The sequence below is a fragment of the Anabrus simplex genome, chromosome 2, assembly GCF_040414725.1.
Source record: "Anabrus simplex isolate iqAnaSimp1 chromosome 2, ASM4041472v1, whole genome shotgun sequence".
In the NCBI taxonomy this organism is placed as follows: domain Eukaryota; kingdom Metazoa; phylum Arthropoda; class Insecta; order Orthoptera; family Tettigoniidae; genus Anabrus; species Anabrus simplex.
Genome location: NC_090266.1, coordinates 980,357,784 through 980,382,944, shown reverse-complemented (window position 1 = coordinate 980,382,944; position 25,161 = coordinate 980,357,784). Strand labels below are relative to the sequence as shown.

General features: G+C 39.8%; 1 protein-coding gene across 2 annotated transcripts in view; it reads right to left on the bottom strand.

Annotated features, from left to right (window-relative positions):
- Nucleotides 1–25,161, bottom strand: part of LOC136864598 (sorting nexin-29) — a 656,141-nt gene that overhangs the window by 575,864 nt on the left and 55,116 nt on the right. For both annotated transcript variants that reach the window (XM_067141812.2, XM_067141813.2), the window contains exons 2-3: nucleotides 16,291–16,532; nucleotides 6,374–6,438 (exon numbers count right to left, since the gene is read on the bottom strand). In XM_067141812.2, the coding sequence (XP_066997913.2) occupies nucleotides 6,374–6,438; nucleotides 16,291–16,523 (298 nt within the window). In that variant the 5' untranslated portion in view covers nucleotides 16,524–16,532. The remainder of the gene's footprint in view (nucleotides 1–6,373; nucleotides 6,439–16,290; nucleotides 16,533–25,161) is intronic.

Below are 25,161 nucleotides of genomic sequence, written 5' to 3'. Positions count from 1 at the left end.
TCTCAGCCATAAGTATTCATACGAAGGACTCCAATCATTATTACACGTCAATCGATCGAGACTTAAAGGTTATTGGTTTGGCACAAAAAGGCCCCTTACTCAATATCTTAGAGAATATACATATTCACAAAAATCAATATATTAACTCTGAATACAATCAGGAACAAAACACACGTAAAGTTGTGACAAATGTGAAATTTAAGTTTTTTAAATTCACATTAACCATAAGTTATTGAATAAGGAGGATAATGTTCAACAATAAATCATTGTTATAGTGATTTAAAGAATATTAGTAAGGCCTACAATATCGAAAACTCGTGAAACTGATCAATAATTGTTGCAATGTGTTTTTTCTCTACTGCTGCCACTCATCTCCAACAGATGGGGTTACTGCTGCGTCCCGAGTGAAATAGCATGCCTGAATTGGCGGAAAGTAGCTGGAGAGTTAGATAACTTAGTACATGCTATATGATTGCCATGTGAACTACGAGTACGGGTACTACAGGTAGGTACAGCAAGGAAAACTGTAAAGATGACTATCAAAATGAGGAAAAAGTTGTGAAGTAACATAACCAAAGGAGGAAGGACTCCCTTCACATTATTACAGTCAAAAGAAAATTAGATGTGAAGGCCTACAATATCGGAAGCCGATACTTGGCTTTCTTTTATACCAGGAGGAAGAGATCAAATCAAGTTCAGCAATAATACAAAACAATATTAAACAGAGAGCACGGAAAGCCTCAGAATATGGGTAACAACATAAGGTCTGGACAAGAATATAAACATGCATATGCTAAGTACAGCAAATGTCAACAACGGGTATTTCAGCTAGTCACATATATTACTGAAAAACACTGATGATATCGGTAAGTAGTTCTAAAATTTCCATTACATTATGTTTTATATATTTAACATTATGAACTTTTTAACATGATGGTGTCAGAACCTCCGCTGAGAACCTGCCAACTTTCAAAAAGTGAAATCCAGAAGATCCTAAAGCGGAATTTTTTAAATAAAATGTGCATGCACCGCAAAGTCTTGAAACATAGTGAAAAAGGATGGCAACAGGTGAGATTAGAAACAATAACAACACAAGTCAAATACATATCATGAACACCCCTGAAATTAAATACTTACAAAGTTACATCTTGATGAGTGCTTATCTGTTTTCACTTAACACTGGGAACAGTTCACACAGTACACAAACGGTGTTTATCTGCACTTGAAATTTGCGGGTCACAATATGAATATCACCGTCAAAATTAAACTAAACATGTACACTTATTTACAAAATTCTGTCAAGTTCACAGTATGCAGGCTATTATCCATCACAGGTTGGAGAGGACAGATGGAGACGAGTTGCTTTTCTTTCCTTTCTTCAGAAATTCTGATGGAAAACTACTCTAGTAACATGGACCAGTATTTCTGGTTTTCGAAACAGAAATAAAATCCAGAATTTCATTTGGCATTGAGGACTTAACTGATTTTGGTTCTTTCTTCACCAAGCTGAACACACGTTCCCACTCAGCATTGCTGTGTGGTAGAGTCAGAACAGAAAGCATTAGTCTGAATATCCTATCATACTTAGGAACACCATCAGCTCAACGAATGTTCATCAAGTGAGCCCATTTGGTGTCATCTGTCAGATTCTCACTCTCAACAGTAGCACAGTCATCAATCTGAAGAGCTACAAATTGGTTCTGAAGCACAATCATTGCATCCCCAACCACTCACTGTCCTTCCTCGGCAGCAATGATGGAAATCTTTCTATAAAGAATTGTACAGAAGAAAACTGGGCATCTTAAATTTTTGAAACATCTGCAACCTTTGCATGTTTCAGTACTTCATCATTGAGAGGGAACTTGTTAATAATATAATCACATGCTGTGCAACAGTAACCCCTGACAGATGAAAAGAATGTTGATATATCTCTATCATTAAGTTTCTTCACCCAGTTCATTGTCTCTACACTAGTGACTAGCTTATCATTGTCTCTCAATAGAATGGTATCGAACTTTTAATAAAAGGGAACTTTTGATCACTTTTAATTTAACAAATCTGGAAAGCAGCTGCTTTAACAGGTTTGCCGTTAGTTCTAGTAGTTTATGAATGTGAGGGGAAGCACTCTGAAGTGTAGAATTGAGATTCTCAAATAAAGGAATGACAGCATACAGGAGGGCACAGTATGCCTTATTCAAGCCTGATGAAAGAACCATTAAAAAATAATATTCTTTAGCACAGGGGTGTCAGATTTTGAAACATGTGCAAATCTTTTGGGAGGAACCAATTCTGACGACTCAACAGATTTCCTCTTTTAATGGTCTTTGCAATTAACAGGCTCGGCTTTTGGGATCGTAAATGATGTTAAGCTAGTAGCAGATGCACACTGAGCATTGACAAGCACCTCATCTTTAAAGAAACCAAGTAGTGGATTCCATTGCTCTAACACCTTCCTAAAAATAGCAGTCCTGTGCAAACATGTTTCAGAATCTTCTTTGTTTCCTTGTTCTGAAGGTCTTGGAATTTCTTTAGGCATTCCTTCATCTTACAATTCTTTTCTAAATAACAGAAGATGTAAACTAGTAGTTCATCAACTTTAACAGGCAAACTGCTTGCACCTTTCTCAGCAGTCAAATTAATCAAATGGCATGAGCAACCCAGTCCGAAGACAGATGACAGGGCTTCCCTCAAAACAGCAGCAGCTCCATTCTTCTTTCCAATCATGACTGGAGCATTGTCAGAACAGAATGCTACACAGTTTTTAATTGGTATTTTGTAACACTAACTGTGAAATTACCAAATTATCAATATTGCGTCCCGTTGAATCACCCAACAAGGCTGGGACAGACAACACTGAGCTAACTACCGTGCGCGCACCTTTTAGTGATACATGCACACCCTAGTGCTAAATCGGTCAACTTCGGTTATCTTCGAGATTCGTATTAGCAACCTTTGAAACACAAACTATGAATCGCTTATGCATCGCTGTGCGACATCTGGCATACACTTTATGTACTAGAACTGTTGTTGTTTGCACAACAAAGCCAAACTATAGAATTCATACTAAGAACACGATTCGCATCGAGAAATGTTATGTAATGTTAAATAACGTATGTGTGACACTATTGTTGGCGTAAGATAATAAATGTTTAGAAAATTCATATCGATCGATCATATTATCGATTCAATTCAGATTTCATTTCTACTCATTTGGCAGTATAACCGGAACTGGGAGAGCTCCCTCCTTACTCCTCACCCCCCTATAAAGTAATATCGCTGAAAGGTGCGCGGACTATACCTTTTCCTGCTTTGCCACAAAACGGGTGACAATTATAGGGTAAAGTTTAGCATTACTATTATTGCTTCCATCCATAGCTTAAGAAAACAGTTCGCGCTGCATGTCACCAACGAGTTCACTTCTTGAATCTGCAGCTATTTTTTTCAAAATGTGTGTGGTTTTCGTATGACCTCAGCCATTTTTTTTTTTTTTTTGCAATTTCTGAATCTGGAAATATTTTCCTAAACAGAGCACAAGCACGATCGGCAGCAGCTAATGGGATTTTATGTTCAATTAAAAATGAAGTGAACAAGCATTCCGCTCTTACTATATCAAGGTCGGCTCCAGAAGAGGTAAAAAAAACTAATTTTCTGACAGCCATCCTTAAATTTTGTATTGGAGACAAGTTTAACAGATTGTGATTTACTAATTCTGTTCTTCCTCCATGAGAAACATTTATATCACACGAACACATGGAACAGAATGTGAATGTTTCGCCTTTCTGTGATCATATAAAACAAGGAAATTCAGCAGAACATGCCTCCCCTGAATGATTCGTAATATTGTTTCTTAGTTGAACTCAATGAACACCACTAAAAATACTAAAACGCTTACAAATTTTGTCACACAATTCCACAAGCTTCAGAACTACCGCCAATGTTACTCACACCCAACCAAAAACAAAGCCTTTCATCAGCTGCTACGAAGAACGACGCAGTTACTAAAGTTGTTATATATCAATTCACAGCCTGCTACTTTTCACTGATTTCCTTTCTTCAACCTCTCAGTGAATGAAGTAGCAGTTGAGGTCGAACAGGTGACAAAAGCACGGTGATAATCATGTGATTATCAATACATTTACCGGTCAAATTTCAAACACTGCATCTCGTATTACCAGCTACTATCAAAAGTCAAATAAATCTGATTTGACCGCAGAAAGCAAAAACAAGCGCAGATATTCAAAACCCGTACAATAACGTTGTTGACCCGTACAACCGTAAAACACACTCAAAATCCGTACATTTTATGGAAAAATCAGGATACTTGGCAGGTATGCAAATATAAACCGGAATTATTTTTTACAATTTAATTGAATCCACCAAAAAAATACACAACAAGCACCTCATTTTTCTACATAGTCTTCTGAATATCACACACATTTTTGCCACAAACTGGCAACGTTTTGATGCCGTCCTCAAAAACAGAAGAACGTGCGTGCAGCCAGATGCGCACGTACTCCTCTACTGCTGCATCGTCACGAAATCACTTTCCTCTCAGTTCTTCTTTCAGTGGTCCAAACAAGTGGTAGTCACAAGGTGACTGTAAGGAGGGTGTTCCAGAGGTGTCCAATGCATTTCCTCCAGTATTTCCCATGTTACAACAGCGGTGTGTGGCCTAGCATTGTCGTGCAGAAGAAGAAAGTCTCGGATCGGTTGCCGGCGACGTTTGTTGCAATACGCAGATTTTGTCTTGACCAAAAGATGGCAGTAATAGGCTGCATGGACTGTCCTATGGTCATGCAAGAAATCCACAAGCAAAATGCCTGCATAGTCCAAAAAACAGTTGCAAGCACCATTCCAGAAGAAAGGAGTGTTTTTTGGCCTTAACCAGGCCAGCTGCACCTCGTTCCCACTACTCCATGCCTGCTTTTTTTTTCTTCTTTTTTTTTTTTTTTTCTTTTTGCTTTACGTCACACTGACACAAATAGGTCTTATGGCAACAATGGGAGAGGAAAGGCCTAGGAATGGGAAGGAAGAAACCGTGGCCTTAATTAAGGTACAGCCCCAGCATTTGCCTGGTGTGAAAATGAGAAACCATGGAAAACCATCTTCAGGGCTGCCGACAGTAGGGTTCGAACCCACAATCTCCCGGATACGAGCTCACAGCTGCATGCTCCTAACCGCATGGCCAACTCGCCCAGTGCTTGCTTGTTTTGACTCCGGGGTGTAATGATAAACACAAGTTTAATCAGAAGTCACAATGTGATGCAAAATATCATATCCTTCCTCCTCGTAGCGATTCAGATGTCTCTGACAAACATCCTGGCAGAATGTTTTTTTGTTCCAGGGTAAGAAAAGTAGGAACCCACAAGGCAGACAATTTCCGAAGGTCGAGTTCATCATTGATAATGGCTTGAACACTTCCAAAGCTTATTCCTACCAGCAAAGCAATTTCAGAAGTTTTTATGCGCCGATCTTCTTCAATAATGTCACATACAGCACAAATGTCTGCAGTGATGCTTGCCCGCAGTTGTCTTTGGTGAGGCTCGTTTTCCATTTTCTCCTGTCCTGCCAAAAATTGTTAGTGCTATTCATATGCTGCCTGGGTCTTTGAAAGGGGTGCGACCCCAAACTGTGCATGGAGCCTTCTCAAAATTTCTGAAGCTTTGGCATCCTCTTTTGCTAGTAACTTGATGATGTGTTGCGCAACAGACTGGTGCACCTCTGCTCGCTCATGGTGTACTGAAACAAGCGGTTGCTCTGTGGTGTGCGACACATCAACCTACTCCGGACATCCCCACCAACATCCTCCCAAAGCCCCACCCATTTCCGTTTCCTACCACAGCCGCTAATTTTAAATTCCGGTTTATATTTGATGCACCTAGTAAATAAGAATCCTTAGATTGAGAGTGGCCTCTACAAAAATGTGTACATTACTCTTGTGTGTTTCATTGCTGTCCTGATCCCTCTTTTCTGTTGCACTGTTCACACATACTGACCTGCAATTCTATTTATTAAGTTCCCAAACTCCCCCAAGTTTCCTGTCTCAGATCAAAACTAATATTCCCAAATCAACAAATTAAATGAAGCATACAACATTCTCTAAAACTAGGCCTAGGCCTATCATTTAAAAATCAGAAAGGATTAAATATAAGAGAACCAGTTTCATTTCAAGAATATATACATACGCCAACACCAATGTTCCCTGAACCATATTCAAAATTGGAAAGTTTCATATACCTAGAACAAACCAGATTTATGTATAGGATGTATTGATAATCTTGTCAAATGAACATCAGATATTCAAAGAAACACACACCACAACTGAGTCTCATAAATGCTACCAAAATACTACAACAAGCAATTCTGAACTTACCAGGTTGTTCTGGAGGTTGACCTTTGCTTAGATGTAAGCTACTGGAAACAATCTCAGTAACCTGCCTAGAAAGAGAGAAAATCATAATCAGTATTCACTTTCAATTTTTACAAGGATATTACAGAACATGTTTAACAGAATTTTCAGATAGGTTTTACAACAAAAACACAATCAAATGTTGTAGAAATGATTACGTTTTCTCTGCCATGATTACAGCCTGAAATTGAATGAAAATCCACAGCCTGTTTCAAGTCATTCGACCAGGTCAGAAATGGAATGAATGAAGCCCCCATCTAGCGGTGAGAATAGGAAACGTGCCGGCTGCCGAAGCTTGTCGCATTCCACTGGGGCAATGATTAATGACTGAGAGATGAAATTAAATGATATTGGAGAGTGTTGCTGGAATGAAATATGACAGGGGAATGATATAGATGTTGATTCCCATAGTCTCTCATAGTGCATTGGCACTGCCGGTGGCTTCAAGTAGCCTACGCAGTGGCCTCCACGGTATGCACTAGCCGTGCGTCTTGGTAGGTGTGCTAAGTACCAACTGACGAGCCCAACCTAGCACACGGGGGCGAAACGCTGGCAACCAGGAATGAGTTAGCTGGGAAATTTATAATGTCCAATAAAGGACCATTTATATTGGTATTATAAATTTACTCATTCGGGACAGAAATTTCAGATTCCCTATGGGAATCATCTATATCATCTGATGGCCAAGCAGGAATCAATTTTTGGTAGTAAGACAAAGTCTCTCATAGTGCATTGGCACTGCCGGTGGCTTCAAGTAGCCTACGCAGTGGCCTCCACGGTATGCACTAGCCGTGCGTCTTGGTAGGTGTGCTAGGTACCAACTGACGAGCCCAACCTAGCACACGGGGGCGAAACGCTGGCAACCAGGAATGGAAAATTTATAATGTCCAATAACGGACCATTTATATTGGTATTATGACAGGGGAAACCGGAGCACCCGGAGAAAAACCCGTCCCGCCTTTGCTTTGCCCAGCACAAATTTCACATGGAGTGACCGGGATTTGAACCACGGAACCCAGTGGTGAGAAGCCGGCGTGCTGCCACCTGAGCCAGGGAGGCTCATACAGCCTGAAATTATGGGACAATATTATACTGTCATGACAGCGGAAGCAATGAGAAACAAGTGTTCTAATATATTCCCATGATAACCTTATTATAGTTTTGCTTAATTTCAAATGTTCCAGAGCTTCATGTTTCCCATTCAAATCTTTGGTGAAGGAGGGCAAGATTGAGAGAAGAAAATGAAAATGTGCAAATTACTCTTGTGTGCTTTAATATTGTATGAAAACTTGCAACTGTAGAAAGAGACAATGGCCCACATGGTCTGGACCTTCCTGAACACATAAAACAATACCTTATTCTTGTATAATTAATGCCCTTGCATAATTTACGCATCCCTATTTTTGGGTCCAAAATGGAGAAAAAGAACTGTTCACCTATTTGACGTACCCACTTCTTTGAACATCCACCATACAGCTCCGGATGCATTTCAAAAATAAATATTTCAATTAATAAGGTAGCAGCCTTCCCATTGCAAAACCGGGCATACCAAACACTGAGCAACATGCTGTTATCAGCTGGTAGGAAATACCACTGCACTAGTTTAAGGGCCAATGACCCTAGTTGTTAGGCCCCTTTAAACAACAAGCATCATTAGGACTAGTTCAGTGAGAGAATCAGCGCTGAAGTGACTACTCACAAGTTATGATTTTCAGTTCCGTGTTGACATATAATTTATATAATAGGAATTAATTGAGGGATATTCCACCATTCAACACAATATATAATACATAATATTTATTAAGTGAAAACTGGTTTCGATTCCCTTGGAATCATCAGTTCACAGTAAATAAATAAATCAAAGGATTTTAACAACAATCAACATGAAATCTACCTTTAAATATATTAACAATGGTTGACATGGGTTATATGACATAAAACACATTAATATTTACAGAACGTCCTGGGATCCAGGTCACAGATGACTGAAGTGCGTTTGTACAATGTTGAACAGAGCTTTAAGATAATGCATAAAAAATTGATACTCTTGAGGTTTGATGTGTTTCTGTGGATATAATGTTGAAATGTTCAAATATTGGTAGTTGAATCGTCGATGAAGGGTAAAAATATGTATCACACTTGACTATCTTGTAAAGTGCCTTTGTTAATACAAATTGCAGTTAAAATGATCAGCTGAGGAGTTGGGTGAACATCCTTCATTGTTTTGTAACATCTGCTTGGTTGTTGAAACTGTCGCTGTTATTTTTGTTGAAGTGAAAGTTGAATGATTGTATGGCCTTGGTTGTATGGCACAGTATTGTAAAAGGTGGATGTCTGAGGAAGAAGAAAGAAATGAGAACCAATGTGTGTGTTCAGATTTAATTATTGGAAAGTGGTTTTGATAGTACTTACTCCCTTATTTCCTTGCTCTCGTTAACCTGCCGCCAGAAAAGTAGGAGGTGCACTGCTCGTCTGTGTCTGCATGGAGCTTATTGCTGGCTTTGGGAAGGGTGGGGAGGGGAGGGTGGTGACTTGGATTGGAATGGCTGTGGTGAGGAGGGGATGCGAGAGAGTTGGGAGTGATCAGTTGCCGTGCTATTTTACCTAGATCTCTCTTGAGAATTTTTTTTTTTGCTAGGGGCTTTACGTCGCACCAACACAGATCTTATGGCGACGATGGGATAGGGAAGGCCTAGGAGTTGGAAGGAAGCGGCCGTGGCCTTAATTAAGGTACAGCCCCAGCATTTGCCTGGTGTGAAAATGGGAAACCACGGAAAACAATCTTCTCTTGAGAATGACGGGATGGATGGCCTCATAAAGAATGTTTGTTTTCTCGACGGATTCATTCAGATTGTGATTAAAATTGACTCGTTGATCCAACGATATATTCTAGACAAGATTTGTCGATGACACCTTTAGATGGAAGACATACCAACAGCCTAAGGGGGAGAAAAGAAGTGAAGGAGGAGTTGAATTCTGATACATATACCTCGAAAACTGAGGATGTTACAGACTCCTACTTTAGGGATTTCCAGATAATGTCATAGTGCAGTACCAAGGAACGATTACTGTTACCAAATTATGAAATCCACACAAGCGAAGCCATGGGAAACAGCTAATCAAGTAATAAATTAAAATTCGATAGATTTGCCTCCAAACGGCTCCTAATATCTCTAGAAAAGTCACTAGTCGCTATCTTTGAAATTATGTCACTAAATTACTATAAAAATACTTCAAATATAGCAACTAGACTGATGCGAATGAACACATAGCAGGCGAGAACAAGAGATTGACAATCGATGTACGGTACGCGTCGCGATATACACGTTTCAATAAACGTCGCACAATCGAGTGTTTCTCGTATTAATAAACGTCGACATTTCATTTGAAAGCAGCAAAAGAGTGAAGGTCTTCCCGCATTGGCGTAGAAAGCTGAAATGGCGGGATTTGAATGTTTGAGTTCACCAAAAATACGAGATAAAATCAGGAGAAATAATAGAATAATCGGAAGGCGGGAAAAACAGTCGAAAATAGGGAGTCTCCCCCCTAAATTGGGAAAGTTGGCAGGTATGCTAACCATACAAGATGAGTTGAATAAGTAGAGTCCCCATATACAGTTCACATTGGAAACAAAATCCAACCGTTCTCTAAATTTTCTAGACCTAACAGTCACAAGAAATGAACACTTCCTTGCCATTGATGCTTTCACGGCCCGTACTTATAGACATGATATAGGCTTTTGGGCTTATGCCGTGTCAAGAAAATAACGTTAAATTCTTTACATTTTGCAGAGAACTTTGCTCTGCGTCATCAGAAGAAAGTCTATCTTGACTGTCCACGAGAAAGGCTTATCAAACAATGAGCTTTGAATTTAGACGTTATAACAGCAGTGGAAATGGTACGTTCGTCACCAGATGGCTCCCCGGACGTGGTACAGCGCGAGCATTCAAAGCGGAAGCTGCCGACACCATCAGAATCAGTCAGAGAGGGTCACATAACATAACAGGCGTACGCAACATATGACATTGACACAACCCCGGATGAAACATCTAGCGATGAGGAACGTACAAATTTGGAAAACCCGAAACGAAAGAACAGTAGTGACGGGACAGGGAAGGGAACTACCTACGTAAATCCTAAATGGCTGGCAACCAGGTATTACTTAACTGATAGCCAGTGTCCAGGCTTGTGTCAATGTCATACACCTGTCAATGTCATATGTTGCATACACCTGTTATGTAAGCCTCTCAGACCGATCCTGATGGTTCCGTCAGCTTCCACTTCGAACACTAGCGCTGTACTGCGTTTGGGGAGCCACCTGGTGACGAAAGAACATACCATTTCCACTTCCATTATAATGTCTAAATTCAAAGCTCATTGTTTGATAAGCCTTTCTCTTGGACAGTCAAGATTTTCTTCTGATAATGCAAAGCTAAGTTCTCTACAAAACATAAAGAATTTCAGCTTATTTTCTTGACACGCCATAAGCCCAAAAGCCTATATCATGTCAACACTTCCTTTCTTATGACACATACAGGAAGCCTGCACAAACCAATAATACTACAAAACAACTTTCAGTCCATCCTAATTCCCATAAAAAAAAAAAGCCCCTTTTTATAGCTTGGTCCACAGGGCATTCAATGTACCATTATCTCATCCTAACCTAAAAAAAAAGGACTGAATACCATCAGGGCAATAGCTTATTCTAATGGGTATAACAGAAAGTTCATCGACCAAATATCTAACATACATACACACATACATACATTATCATTATAGACCAGGGGTGGCCACTAACCTTACTTCTGGGAGCCGCAAATTTAGGAGACAAAAAATTGGGAGCATGTTTAGAAAAGAGTTTATAAAATGAAGACAAGCTTTTCATTTTATAACCAATGAAGGAACATTTATTTCCTACACTACACAGAACATTATTTTTCAGGTGCACACCAAGGAATGAGATTTCACTTTTGAGAAGTGCTTTCTTTTTAGTGTTCATTTTTGCTGTTAGTTTTTTTTAAATCTGGCTGATAATTGGTAAGCGCAGTGCGCACAAGTTCACTTAAATGTTCATCAGTTCGTTCAGATCGATACGTAGATTTAATGAATTTAATCGTTGAGTACAGTGATTCACACACATAAGTAGACCCAAAGATTGAGATGACTTTTGGTACACTATTTCGTTAGTGTGTATTTTTCTTCTGGACCATTCTTTCAAAATTCTATGGTAGAAATGCCACTTCGTTTGAGTCCTTTTAGTCCTTCGTCCTCTTGCAGTTCTTGTAGCTCCAACTCTACAGCTGCTGTATCCTTTGTTATTGGTGATGAAACAGGACTGCCATCGCCCACAACATCAACAGAAAGAGGATTTTCCAGGAATGAAAATGAAGGTTTCAGTGATCTCAAATCATTAAATCTGCCATTGATTTCTTCAGCAAGGCCAGACATTTTACTCATGTAATCTTCAGTTTCCACCTGAACGTGAGGAAGGCTTTCAGTATTCTTCAAACATTTGAAGAGAGAAAATATTTTAGTCTGAAGGTCTTTCCCAAAAATCTTCAACTTGCTATGCAAGCTAAATACAGTCTGGGCCAATTCAGAAATATCTTTACAAGAAAGACATTGCTTTGAGCGGGAGAGTGTGTGTGAAACAGCACACAGAAAAGTATCGACACTCGCTACTGCCTATACGTGAAAGCAACTGGCTTCACCTCACGACACTGGCTCACTGACACACTCCCCCGCTCAAAGCACTTTCAAATGGAAGGCGCCGGAACTATCTTCACCTCCCATGTCTTACCACTGACCTATAGCACTAATAACGTTAAGCCACACATCACTGCTACTGACTGCCGCCAGCCGAGAGATGTCATTAGATTCCATTAATTATATCATTTAATTTTACTCTAAGGTTGGTGTCAAGAGCCGCACAAGACTGACTGAAGAGCTGCATGCGGCTCGCGAGCCTCGTTGTGGCCAGCCCTGTTATAGACTGTTATGCCTTGCAGCGTTCAGTCTGCAAGCCTCTGTGAATTTACTAAACGCCGCCACAATCCTCGATTTGCAACCAGTGTTGTGGCCTCATTTAGTTCTATACCTCTTATCTTTAAAACGCTAGAAACCGAGTCTAACCATCGTCGTCTTGGTCTACCTCTACTTCTCTTACCCTCCATAGCAGAGTCCATTATTCTCCTAGGTAACCTATCCTCCTCCACTCGTCTCACATGACCCCCACCACCGAAGCCGGTTTATGCGTACAGCTTCATCCATCGAATTCATTCCTAAATTAGCCTTTATCTCCTCATTCGGAGTACCCTCCTGCCATTGTTACCACCTGTTTGTACCAGCAATCATTCTCGCTACTATCATGTCTGTTACTTCTAACTTATGAATAAGATATCCTGAGTCCACCCAGCTTTCGCTCCCACAAAGCAAAGTTGGTCTGAAAACGAACCGATGTAAAGATAGTTTCGTCTGGGAGCTGACTTCCTTCTTACAAAATACTGTTGATCGCAACTGCGAACTCACTGCATTAGCTTTACAACACCTTGATTCAATCTCATTTACTATATTACCATCCTGGGAGAATACACAACCTAAATACTTGAAATTATCGACCTGTTCTAGCTTTGTATCACCAATCTGACATTCAATTTCTTACCTACTGACATCAATTTAGTCTTCGAGAGGCTAATTTTCATACCATACTCATTGCACCTATTTTCAAGTTCCAAGATATTACACTGCAGGCTTTCGGCACAATCTGCCATTAAGACCAAGTCGTCAGCATAGGCCAGACTGCTTATTACATTTCCACCTAACTGAATCCCTCCCTGCCATTTTATACCTTTCAGCAGATGATCCATGTAAACTACGAACAGCAAAGGTGAAAGATTACAGCCTTGTCTAACCCCTGTAAGTACCCTGAACCAAGAACTCATTCTACCATTAATTCTCACTGAAGCTCAAATGTCAACATAAATACCTTTGATTGATTTTAATAATCTACCTTTAATTCCATAGTCCCCCAGTATAGCAAACATCTTCTCCCTCGGTACCCTGTCGTATGCTTTCTCTAGATCTACGAAACATAAACACAACTGCCTATTCCTCTCGTAGCATTTTTCAATTACCTGGCGCATACTGAAAATCTGATCCTGACAGCCTCTCTGTGGTCTGAAACCACACTGGTTTTCATCCAACTTCCTCTCAACAACTGATCGCACACTCCCTTCCGAGATGCCAGTGAATACTTTGCCTGGTATACTAATCAATGAGATACCTCGATAGTTGTTGCAATCCTTCCTGTTCCCTTGCTTATAGATAGGTGCAATTACTGCTTTTGTCCAATCTGAAGGTACCTTACCAACACTCCATGCTAATTTTACTACTCTATGAAGCCATTTCATCCCTGCCTTCCCACTATATTTCACCATTTCAGGTCTAATTTCATCTATTCCTGCTGCTTTATGACAATGGAGTTTATTCACCATCCTTTCCACTTCCTCTAGCATAATTTCACCAACATCATTTTCCCCTTCCTCATGAGCTTGGCTGTTCGCAACACCACAAGGATGATTTCCTTTTACATTGAGGAGATGTTCAAAATATTCCCTCCACCTCTCCAGTGATTCCCTGAGATCTATGAGTTCACCTGAATTACTCAAAACACTGTTCATTTCTTTTTTCCTTCCCTTCCTAAGATTCTTTATTACTGTCTAGAAAGGTTTCCCCTGCTGCTTGACCTAGCCTTGCCAGGTTGTTACCAAAATCTTCCCACGACTTCTTTTTGGATTCATCAACTATTTGTTTCGCTCTGTTTCTTTCATTTACGTACAAATCCCTGTCTGCCTCGGCCCTTGTTTGGAGCCATTTCTGATAAGCCTTCTTTTTACGTTTACAAGCTGCTCTCACTTCATCATTCCACCAAGATGTTCGCCTTTTCCCATCTTTACACACAGTTGTTCCTAGGCACTCCCCTGCTGTTTCTACTACAGCATCCCTGTATGCCACCCATTCACTTTCTATATCCTGAATCTGCTTACTGTCCACTGTTTGAAACTTTTCACTAAACATATTTATGTACTTCTGTCTATTTTCCTCGTCCTGGAGATTTTCTACCCTTATTCGTTTGCAGACATATTTCACTTTCTCTACCCTAGGCCTAGAGTTACTTAGTTCACTACAGATCAGATAGTGGTCTGTATCATCGAAAAATCCATGGAAAACTCGTACATTCCGAACAGATTTCCTGAATTCAAAGTCTCTTAAGATATAGTCTATTATGGATCTGGTACGCCTAGCCTCCCATGTGTAGCGATGAATAGCCTTATGCTTGAAGAATGTATTCGTAACAGCTAAACCCATACTAGCACAGAAGTCCAGCAAACGCTTCCCATTCCCAGTAGCTTCATATCTTCCCTATATTTACAAATCACCCTTTCGTATCCTTCAGTTCTATTCCCAACTCTCGCATTGAAATCGCCCATTGGCACTATTCTATCCTTGCTGTTGACCTTGACCACGATGTCACTCAATGCTTCATAAAACTTGTCAACTTCATCCTCCTCTGCACCTTCGCATGGTAAATACACGGACACAATTCTAGTCCTAATTCCTCCCACTGACAAATCTACCCACATCATTCGCTCATTTACGTGCCTAACAGAAACTCTGTTGCGTGCAATGGTATTCCTGATAAAGAGCCCTACCCCAGACTCTCGCTTCCCTTTCTAACACCCATCAAGTACACTTTATAATATCCTGTCTCTTCCTCTTTATCTCCCCTTACCCGAATATCACTTACTCCTAGCACATCCAAATGCATCCTCTTTGCTGACTCAGCCAGTTCTACTTTCTTTCTTCCACAAGCCCTATTAATATTGATAGCTCCCCATCGAATTCCATTTCGTTCGCCAAGTTGTTTCCATGGAGTCCCTCGCCTGTCAAATGGGAGTGGGATTCCGTTACTCCCATAGGTCCAAGGCTTGGTTAGAATGTTCTGAGCTCGGTAAATTCATGAAGCAGGATGCTACCCTACTTGCACATAGTCCAAGTGAGGATCTGTCCTCTAACGGGTTATGGACCACCGGTGAATTGTATAGTCCTAGCCGCCTGAGCACAAGGAGGGCCACGACTCAGAATATGTCCGAGATGCCCACTTACATTCCATAGCAACTGGTATCCCGACTCTCAGGACCACTTACTAGGCCATTCAGCCGTTGCCCACGGTTCACGAACTAGGACGTGACTACAGTAATCCACAAACATGAACAGCTGATAATTAAATTATATTTTGCTTAATTTACAACTTCACTCAGTTTCTCCATTCATTTTTCCTCCGTTTAATGCACGAGTGAACATAACGAAATAAATGCAAGCCAATACACAGAACTATTCATCACTGTTACCTGTGGCACTACAACCTCTTTTCAACATTTATTTAGAAAGCAATGTTACGGCACAAATTGTAACGCTAATTCCACATAGAAATTTTGCAGAAAGTATCGCTTATTAATTGTATCTTATCCACAGTACAATGTTACGACACAAAATGACCATTAGTACAACAGCGATGCGTCATTGCATAGAGGGGAAGATGAAGTGGCTTTCAATCACAACTTGAGTTCCAGGCAGCTACACCTTGAAATATCAAACCAATTTGATTCCTGGTGAACAGCGAGGTGAGTGGTGAGGTGCGCGGCTCCAACATTGTTTCCACTCATTTACTACTGTTGGTTTGTTCCCTCATCGCCACACGGCGAGATGTGCCGCAAGATGAACAACTCTAACATGTTTTAGGTCTTAGAGAATGTGTTTTCAGTACAAAAAGATCACATTTAAATACACAATCAGTGATACAAAAATAAGACAGTACAAACCTAAATGCAGAATTATTCTTCGAAGGAAGTTTGCTTCGGAGACCATGGGATAACACAGCTTCCAGACGTGAGCACAAAATGGCAATACGAGGATCTGATTCTGTAGCAAGTTCAGCCCGGCCTCCAAACCTAATCTGGCATTGTTTAACAGCATCTAAGAGCTCTGAGAGAAGCTGCTGACGTTCTTCGGCCCTTAGAGTATCGGATGGTGCTGGCTGCACCATCGTAGACATTATCAAAACCTTGAATTGGAAACAAACATCATGTACGGAAAACTGACGACGTATTTAACATATAAAAGGTAAAAAAGGAGAAACCACATCATTTTCTACAAGGAAACTACCGTTAACCCCTTCAATGGGTATGTTGTATACCTTCATCTCTGAAGTGGTTATTACTAACGATTATGACAGAGTATAATACATATCAACTTATACATGCAACATTTCCTGGGAATAACGGACATGTGTAATGCCTAGATGGCAATAATTTGACATTTTTAGTAACAGGTGGGATAACAATTACTGCACATATTCAGTTCAAATCTAAACCATCTCTTATTTGATAGTACTGTTGTGAAAATGATAATACACTCTTTTGGAGGAAAATGGCCATGTTCAATATGAAGCAAAAGGCATGAACTGCTTATGAATGAAGATTTTACTAGTAATTTAGATAATAACAGTAGTGACGAGAAGGTTCCGGTTGACAACTCTGACGAAGAGATATTTGATACAGTTAGAGATAGTAAATGTGAAGAACTTCTAATAGCGTAATGCCATTTCCAATAAAGGTAAAATGTACAGAATTATATTTAATGTAACATAACAGAGCATCAGACTTTTAAAAGTATTTTGTCGCTTCTTGTCAAGATGATTGTTTTTTATATTAGACAAACAAACTTCCCGCAGCAAGTTACACAAGCATATAAAAAGTTGAACATATCACACATGATTGTATTAACAGACAGTATACAACCTATCTATAAGAAAGACAGTGTGGCCACACATAAAAATTGGTTTTAAATCCCATTAACTACTTTTACATTTATCAGACAGAGACGCCAAGGTGTCGGATTTTTCCCAGCAGTTCTTTTCATGTGTTTGTAAATCTGATACAAGGCTGGCACTTTTGACCACCTTTCAACACAACCAGACAGAACCTGGTCTGAACCTGCCAACTAGGCTTCAGAACGCCGGTGCTCTACAATCTGAGCCACTCGGCCTGGCAATATCAATTTTGCTGAAAAAATGTCATACTCCCTACGAAACCTGCAGTAGATTTGCTGCATATTCTTGACAATTATTGCTACATTATCTTTCAGACACTGGATATGACTTTCAGCATTCAATCTAAAAGCATCTGTGAATGGCTAAGGTGCCTCCACAACCCTCTATTAGCGACTAGCACTGTGGTTTCATCTAATTCTACAACACTTAATTTGAAATAATTTTAAAATGAGTTAAACTATTGGTGTCTACATCTCCCTCTGCTTCTCCTATCACTATCGCCTTGGCTACATGGATATGGGTCATGTAGATTAGAGCCTGCATTCAGGAAAGAGTGGAATCTAACTCTGTCGGCAACCCAGAAGACAGTTTTCTGTGGTATGCCATTATCAAACCAGGAATATGCTGTGGCTGTACTTTAATTAAGACCATGACCGCTTCCTTCCAAGTCCTAACCTTTCCCAACCTACCACGGCCGAAAGCCATAACTGTTAGTTTGACAAACTGCTAGTGAAAAAATACGGCTTCTCTTACCAAGCAAAGCTGAGTCTATCATCCACTTAGATGACCTGTTCTCCTACATTCATTTTGCATCACCTTTATTTCTTGTGCATTTAACACTGGGGAGGGGGGGCTGCATGTATAATTACTGAATTTTACCTTATTTATAGATGAGCTGCATTCGGCAAGACTTGTAGGTTGGAAATATGTCGATAACCTTCTCACTGAAATTTGGTATATTTCTTATATTTCTCATCAAAGTAGTTTCCATTGACAGATGAGCTGTCAGTCTTTCTTCACCCGTAGTGCTGCGGAGGTATGTTTTTATCCTCTTCATGGCTGAGAAACACCTTTCTGGTTCACTCGTGGTAGTTGGCAGAGTTGCTGCAATGCAAAGAAGTTTCACTGCTTCTGAAAGTGATGACTGAAGATTGTTCGAGATGATGAACTGAAGCAGCTGGATAGCACCAGGCAGTGATCTGAATTCTTCTCTGGAAAAATGAAATGGCGTATGGCTTTTAGTGCCGGGAGTGTCCGAGGACATGTTCGGCTTGCCAGGTGCAGGTCTTTTGATTTAACACCCGTAGGCGACCTGCATGTCGTGATGAGGATGAAATGATGATGAAGACGATACATACACCCAGCCCTCGAGCTGGCGAAATTAACTATTGATGGTTAAAATTCCCGACCCTACCGGGAATCGAACCCGGGATCCCTCTGACCAAAGGCCAGAACGCTAACCATATAGCCATGGAGCTGGACAATTCTCTGGTGTACAAAACATAGTTCAGTTTGTAGTTTATCTTCGTCAAAAGTAGGAAAAAGTCGTACAGTCATTTAGCTCTTTCTCAGGAAAATCTGATTTGAAGGAAGAAAAATTTGATGGCATCACCAGAGTTGACACGTGGAGATTTGTAAACTGAAACCGGCTATTTCCCTGCGTTATGAAGACATCACAGACTTCCTTGGCCGCAGACACTCTTGTCGTAGTTTCTTGAACATGGCGTCGTTTGTTTAGATTTCCGGTTTCAGAATTTTCGTTGGAGTCCAGTATTGTATTTCTCACATCATTAAAAGTTTTAACAAAGTTTGAAACATGGCAACAAATTTTTGCTGCATCTGCTTGCTGATTTTGAAATTGATTGTTTAAAATATCAACATGAGGCATGATAAGATGAAAGAATTTCGGCCAGAAGTTGAACTCTTCAACCTGAAGGTACTTGTGAACAGCCGATGCTTCTCTGATTGTGATGTCACTTGAAGACTCAGATTCCATCAGTAGTTCAAAGCAATCTATTAAAGCATCTTTTTTCTCAAATACAGTATCGACTGTTCTCGATTTAAAACTCCATCTTGTGGCTCCAGCAGCAGGTACCCGTTTAGCCACACTAGAATCTAAAACAGACACTCTTTGGGGTGATCGGGAAAAGAATGCCGGTATTGAAGACAATTTTGCAAAAAATATTCTTGCTTTCATGTTTTGCTTAGCAGCTCTCTCTCCATTATCAAATTAAGTTGATGTGCAAAGCAATGTATAAAATGGGCATTCGGATACACTTCCTTAACTCTCGTCTGAACGCCACTGACGGCACCACTCATAACAGACGCTCCATCGTACAGCTAGGCAAAGAGTTTATTCTAAGCTGGAAAAGAATACATTCTGAAATTGCCTCTGCATTTTGACCAGAAGGATAAAAAAATCCCCAAAACCGTTCTGCAGCATTACCTTGCGAATCGCAGTACCTTAGCACAAGAACAAGCTGAAATCCATCTGACACATCCATCATCTCATCAGCCATGATTGCTAAAAATTCATACTCTTGATACCTCTTCCAAAATAGCCTCTCTGCATACCTCCAGCATACACTGCAACAATTCTTCCAGGATCATTTTCAATGTTCCTTTGAAACACAAAGCACTCTCTAGATGTGACTTAAAAACAGAGTCTAGTTCACTCATGTATTTAATTGAACTCAGAAATATACCAGGATTCTCGGAGTCTGGCTTCTCGTCATGTCCTCACAACGCCAGTTCGTCTGACCCACAAAACTTAATACAGTTTATTATTCTGGATAGTACTTCCGATTTTTGCTTACTTCATTGCTATGACACTGTACAGATTCCTCAAAGGCCTTACTTAAACCCTGGCGCACATCTACAGAACCAAGAAGAACCAAGTCTAGCACACTGTTCACACATTTTTTCTGATTTTTCATGTTTCTTTATTTTATCACTAAGTCTCTTCAGATCACAAACTCCTGCATCAACCCACGCACTGTTTGCTCCTTCACGGGCACTTCCAAAAATAAGGCATGGGAAACAAAAAAGTGCATTTTGAACTTCGCACCCACACAACCATTCATGTTTACAATATACATCTGGAATGAAAATTCTTGTGTACTCTTTGTAATGTTTCTTACCAGTCTGGGAGATTTTCAATTCTGGGGTAGGTCTTCCTTGAGCTTTAATATCAAACTTTTCATTTAGGGTTAAACTGTTAAGTTTGATAGTTTTTAAAAACTGCACTGAGTCAACAATACTCACATTGTTGTTAGAACTTCTACTATCACAATCGGTGGACAACAAATAAGACACACTAGTCTGCAATGCACACAGACCGCTAGAGTGGGGTCGACGGGCGCCTTATAGCGCACATGGAAAGGAAGCAGATTCAAAGCCTTATGGCCAGATTACAGAGCCATGTCCTGGCAGTCCCAAGAGAGGGAAGTGGAATCATACAACATTATCATGTGAAGAGAAGCATTCAATTATTGCGCTATTCCAGAGTTGAAAGCCAAGTGTTAAAGGAACTCGCAGAACGGATTGGCAATATTTCCCTATTGAATATGTAATGGTGCTTCGTGTAAATTACGTGTGAAAAACCAGGGTGGGGGAGGGGCCTGCAGTCCTGCAGACCACCCACTATATCTGCCAATGTTTCCCAACCCACCACAGCCAAAAGCCATCACTGTCTGACAAACTGCTAGTGGAAAAAAAAAAATGGCTTCTCTTACCGAACAAGGCTGAGTCTATCATCCACTTAGATGAGCTATTCTCCTACATTCATCTTACATGCTCTTTCTTTCTTAAAATATAGCATTTACTGCAAATGCAAGCTCACAGCATACACCGTGATTCATAGTCCTCTGAAGAGTGGCATACCACAAGGCTCTGTGCTGGATCCCCTTCTGCTCTGCCTGTATGTCAACAATATCACCCAAAACGTGAGGTATCACATGCACCATGTGCATACTAACGACCTACAACTTTACTTGCATATTGCACTTGACGATGTTCCTGAAGCTGTAGATCATCTGAACCAAGATCTTGAAATACAACACAATCTCCATCATGCAAACTTAAACCCCACTAGGTCCCAAGCAATAGCTCCTGGATCAGAAGTTAATCCAGTGGAACCACCAGCACCATCAATGACTGTAGAATACCACTTTCATCAACAGTAAAATGCCATGACAATCTGGACGAAAACCATCCATGTTTCAAATACATGAAGTGTTTTCTTCTCTCTCCCTCTTAAACGTTCCAGAAGAATTAAAATAGACAATGATCACATCAGTACTGGTAAAACTGACTCATTTTGATTACTGTGAAGGAATGCTGAAGTAAGCCAACAAATTCAACAACAACAACGACAAGGGCTGAGAGCAAGTGCACGTTACATCTGTAACATTGTATTTCAATCAATTATTTCCATCATTTATTCAACTAAATTGGCCTTAATGTACTTAGCATAATATAATATTCGAAACCAATCTACCAGATAAATTCCTCCAATTACCTCTCCAAACACCATAAAAGAAATACACCAGCAAGTAAACACCACCCTTCTTGTATTACATATGCAGAGAACTACTAAGTTCATCAACTCCTTCACAGTCTTTGTATCTCAGGAATGGAACAAAATTCCCTACAAATTTCTGTACTATACGTAGCAGAAACTAATTCAGAACCGCTTGATTTAAATACCACTAGCACAGGGCAAGTTGCTGTGCTGGTTTGGGCCATGTAGCTGTCAGCATGCATTCAGGAGATAGTGGGTTTTTAACCCTACAATTGGCAGCACTGAAGATGATGTTCTGTGGTTTCACATTCTCTCATTCAAAGTAATAAACTTCATTGTTAGGTTCCGTATTGAGTAAAGACTATCCTTAAAGTAAATACAAAATTTTAATATTCCACCGCAATACTAAAAATCATTTGATGTTTTACAAAAACATTACAATGATATTAATAGGTACTAGTTTCGGTCCGCTGTGGACCATCATCAACCTAGCCAAATTACAAGAGTAAAAGACATAGTGATAAAATAATGTGGAGAAATGAGAGAGGATCTGGAAGGATGGGATGGTGGTGGAATGACAGACAAAAGTGAAAAACCGTATATGCGAATTATGATAAAAGTAACAGAAGTGTTCACATTGACAAGTAAAATCTTTGTGAAGTCACGTAAAAACTCTTGATGAGATAGTCTTTGGTTGACAGTTACTCCTGTGTTGCACAATTAAAATTTATAACTAAGTATATGGTTCTAGAGAGTTCTAGATGTGAGTTCCACTTTAGCGTAGAGGGAAGAGTTGTCCGATGAGACCAGCATAAGATTAAAAGTTGACTAAGTTGGACATGTTCTATGGTGGAATGAAAAGCTTGCTGTGTTAACACAAGTAGTCTCAGTTCAATTGGAACCCCAATGAACCTGGGGAAAGAAGTTAGTATTAACGCGAGTAATCAAATAGAGAACGAGCGAGGCACCAGAAAATATAAACGATGACTCACCTTGCGCTGCGTGGAACAAACTTGCTGTATTGAATGCAACTTACGGAGTGAGCGTAGCGCGGAGTAGATCAGCGGGAGACGGGGTAGGTGAATACGGAGGGGAGGAATGACGTAAGTGGTGAAAGGTGGGAGGGATGGGAAAGGTTCAAGGCGGGGTGGACGGGAGAGGAAGTGATGGTGTTTGTATTGGCAGGGGACCCTTAATTGACTTAAAGAGTTTTGAACGACCGATTTGTTTTTTTCTGTAGTAAGTAATGAAAAGGTCAAATAAAATATTGGGTTTCTCAGTTATTTCGTTAAGGTTGTAGTTGGCTTTAATGTATTGATCCAAATGAATGTAAAAGTTCTCAATTATATTGAGTAGAGGTCCTTTCTTAGCTATTTCAAGAATGTCCATGTCTGTTTCGATATTCGTGAATTTGTGGTTATAGTCGACCATGTGTTGGCCGATAGCTGAGAATTTGTTGTATATGACCGCATTGAAATGTTCCAAATATCTAATGTTGAAGCTCCTGCCGGTTTGCCCCACATAAGAAATATTAGAACATGTATTACATTTAATCCTATAGACGCCTGATTTTGTGTACCTATTTATTTTATCAATATGTGATGTGGTATGTAAGATTTGTGTGTTGTTGTTGTTGGTTTTAAAGGCTATTTTCATACCTTTTTTCTTTAAAACATTGGTGATCTTGTGAATTCCATTGACGTAAATGAAAATGGAAAAAGAGTCATGTTTAGGTGGTTCTCAAAAAGAGTCATGTTTAGGTGGTTCTTTTTTAAGTGTGGTCTTGGGGCGAAATTTATGTTTGTTAATGATATTTGCTATGAAATGGCTATTGAAGCCATCGAATCTGGCAATGTAGCGGATAGTATTCAATTCGGTATGAAGATCTTTTTTATTCACAGGAACGTTGAATGCTCTATGTACAAGACTGTTATAGGTTGCTTTTTTTGTGGGGGAGGGGGTGAGCTGAATTTTGTCGGATTGTGACGGCCGATTGGGTGGGCTTTCTGTAGATCTTGTAGGTTAAAGATTCCTGTTGTCTAGTGATGGTAAGATCCAGAAAATTGATTTTTTGATTTACTTCCGACTCCAATGTGAATTTAATATGAGGATCGATGTTATTAAATGTTTGAAGTGTGGTGTGAGCATCTTCCAAATTCTTGTTAATAACTACTAGGACATCGTGGACATACCTACCTGAAAGGAGGATATTGTCGAATTTATTGTTGATTTTAGTATTCTCGAGAAAGTCCAAACAGATTTCTGCGAGAATGCCTGATGCAGGTGAACCCATTGCCAGACCGTTTTGTTGATAAATGGTACCATCAAACGTAAAAAAGTTGTTTACGACTAATTTGAACAATGTGATGAAATCTTGAATTTCCAATTTACTCAAATGACTGTTTTTGTGTAAGTTACTTTTGATGATGGGAATTAATTTAGAAATTGGAATGCTTGGGTACATGTTTACAATATCAAAGGAGTGAAGTGAGTAGTGAGGTTGCATGTTAAATTTATTAAGTTTGTCTTAATTCAAAGGTATTTCTAACCGGCTTATTGGATGAAAAACGGTACTTTTTGCGTAGAAACTTTTGAATAAATTGTGCAGTTTTATACAAAGGGCTCGGTCTAAAATTGATGATTGGACGAATGGGAGCACCTGCCTTATGAATTTTTGGAAGAGCTCTAGCTGTAGGAAGCCCAGGGTTCATACGTATAAGCTGGCTTTTTTCATGTTCAGTGAGTAGGAAGGAGGAGTTTTTAAGGTTTGTTTAACGAGTCTTTGGACTTTTTGTGTGGGGTCTTTTTTAATTATGGAAAAGGAACTATCTTTAAAGAAATCTGATGTTTTATTGATATATTCATTCTTATCAATGATTATGGTCGTGTTGCCTTTATCGGCCTTGGTCACAATTAGGTTGTCCTTAATTTTTTTGTTTAGAGTGTGCAGGAGCTTCAAATCGGTTTGTACATTCCTATTAGAATTGGCGGGAAAATCAGGTGAATTATAACGAAAAAGGATGTTATTAAGTTTCTTTTTGATGTCATATCTTAATTCATCTTGTGTGTCTAAAGGCGTTTTAGAGATAGCTAATTCTGATTCTGTTATCATTGTAATAATTGAATTGGTTGTGTTCAAATCGGGCCAGTTATCTGGTTCTGATGAAGGTTCTATAATGCCGCAATGTTATATAAATGCATGGCACCGTAATACATTCCCTTCTTTATAAAATTATCAGAACCGGGCGTGCAATTTTTTGCCATAACCTCAGTGAAGATTGAAATAGGTCACTTTGCAGGCAATCTGGAATGGTACAAAGAGCTCATTGTAAAAAGTTT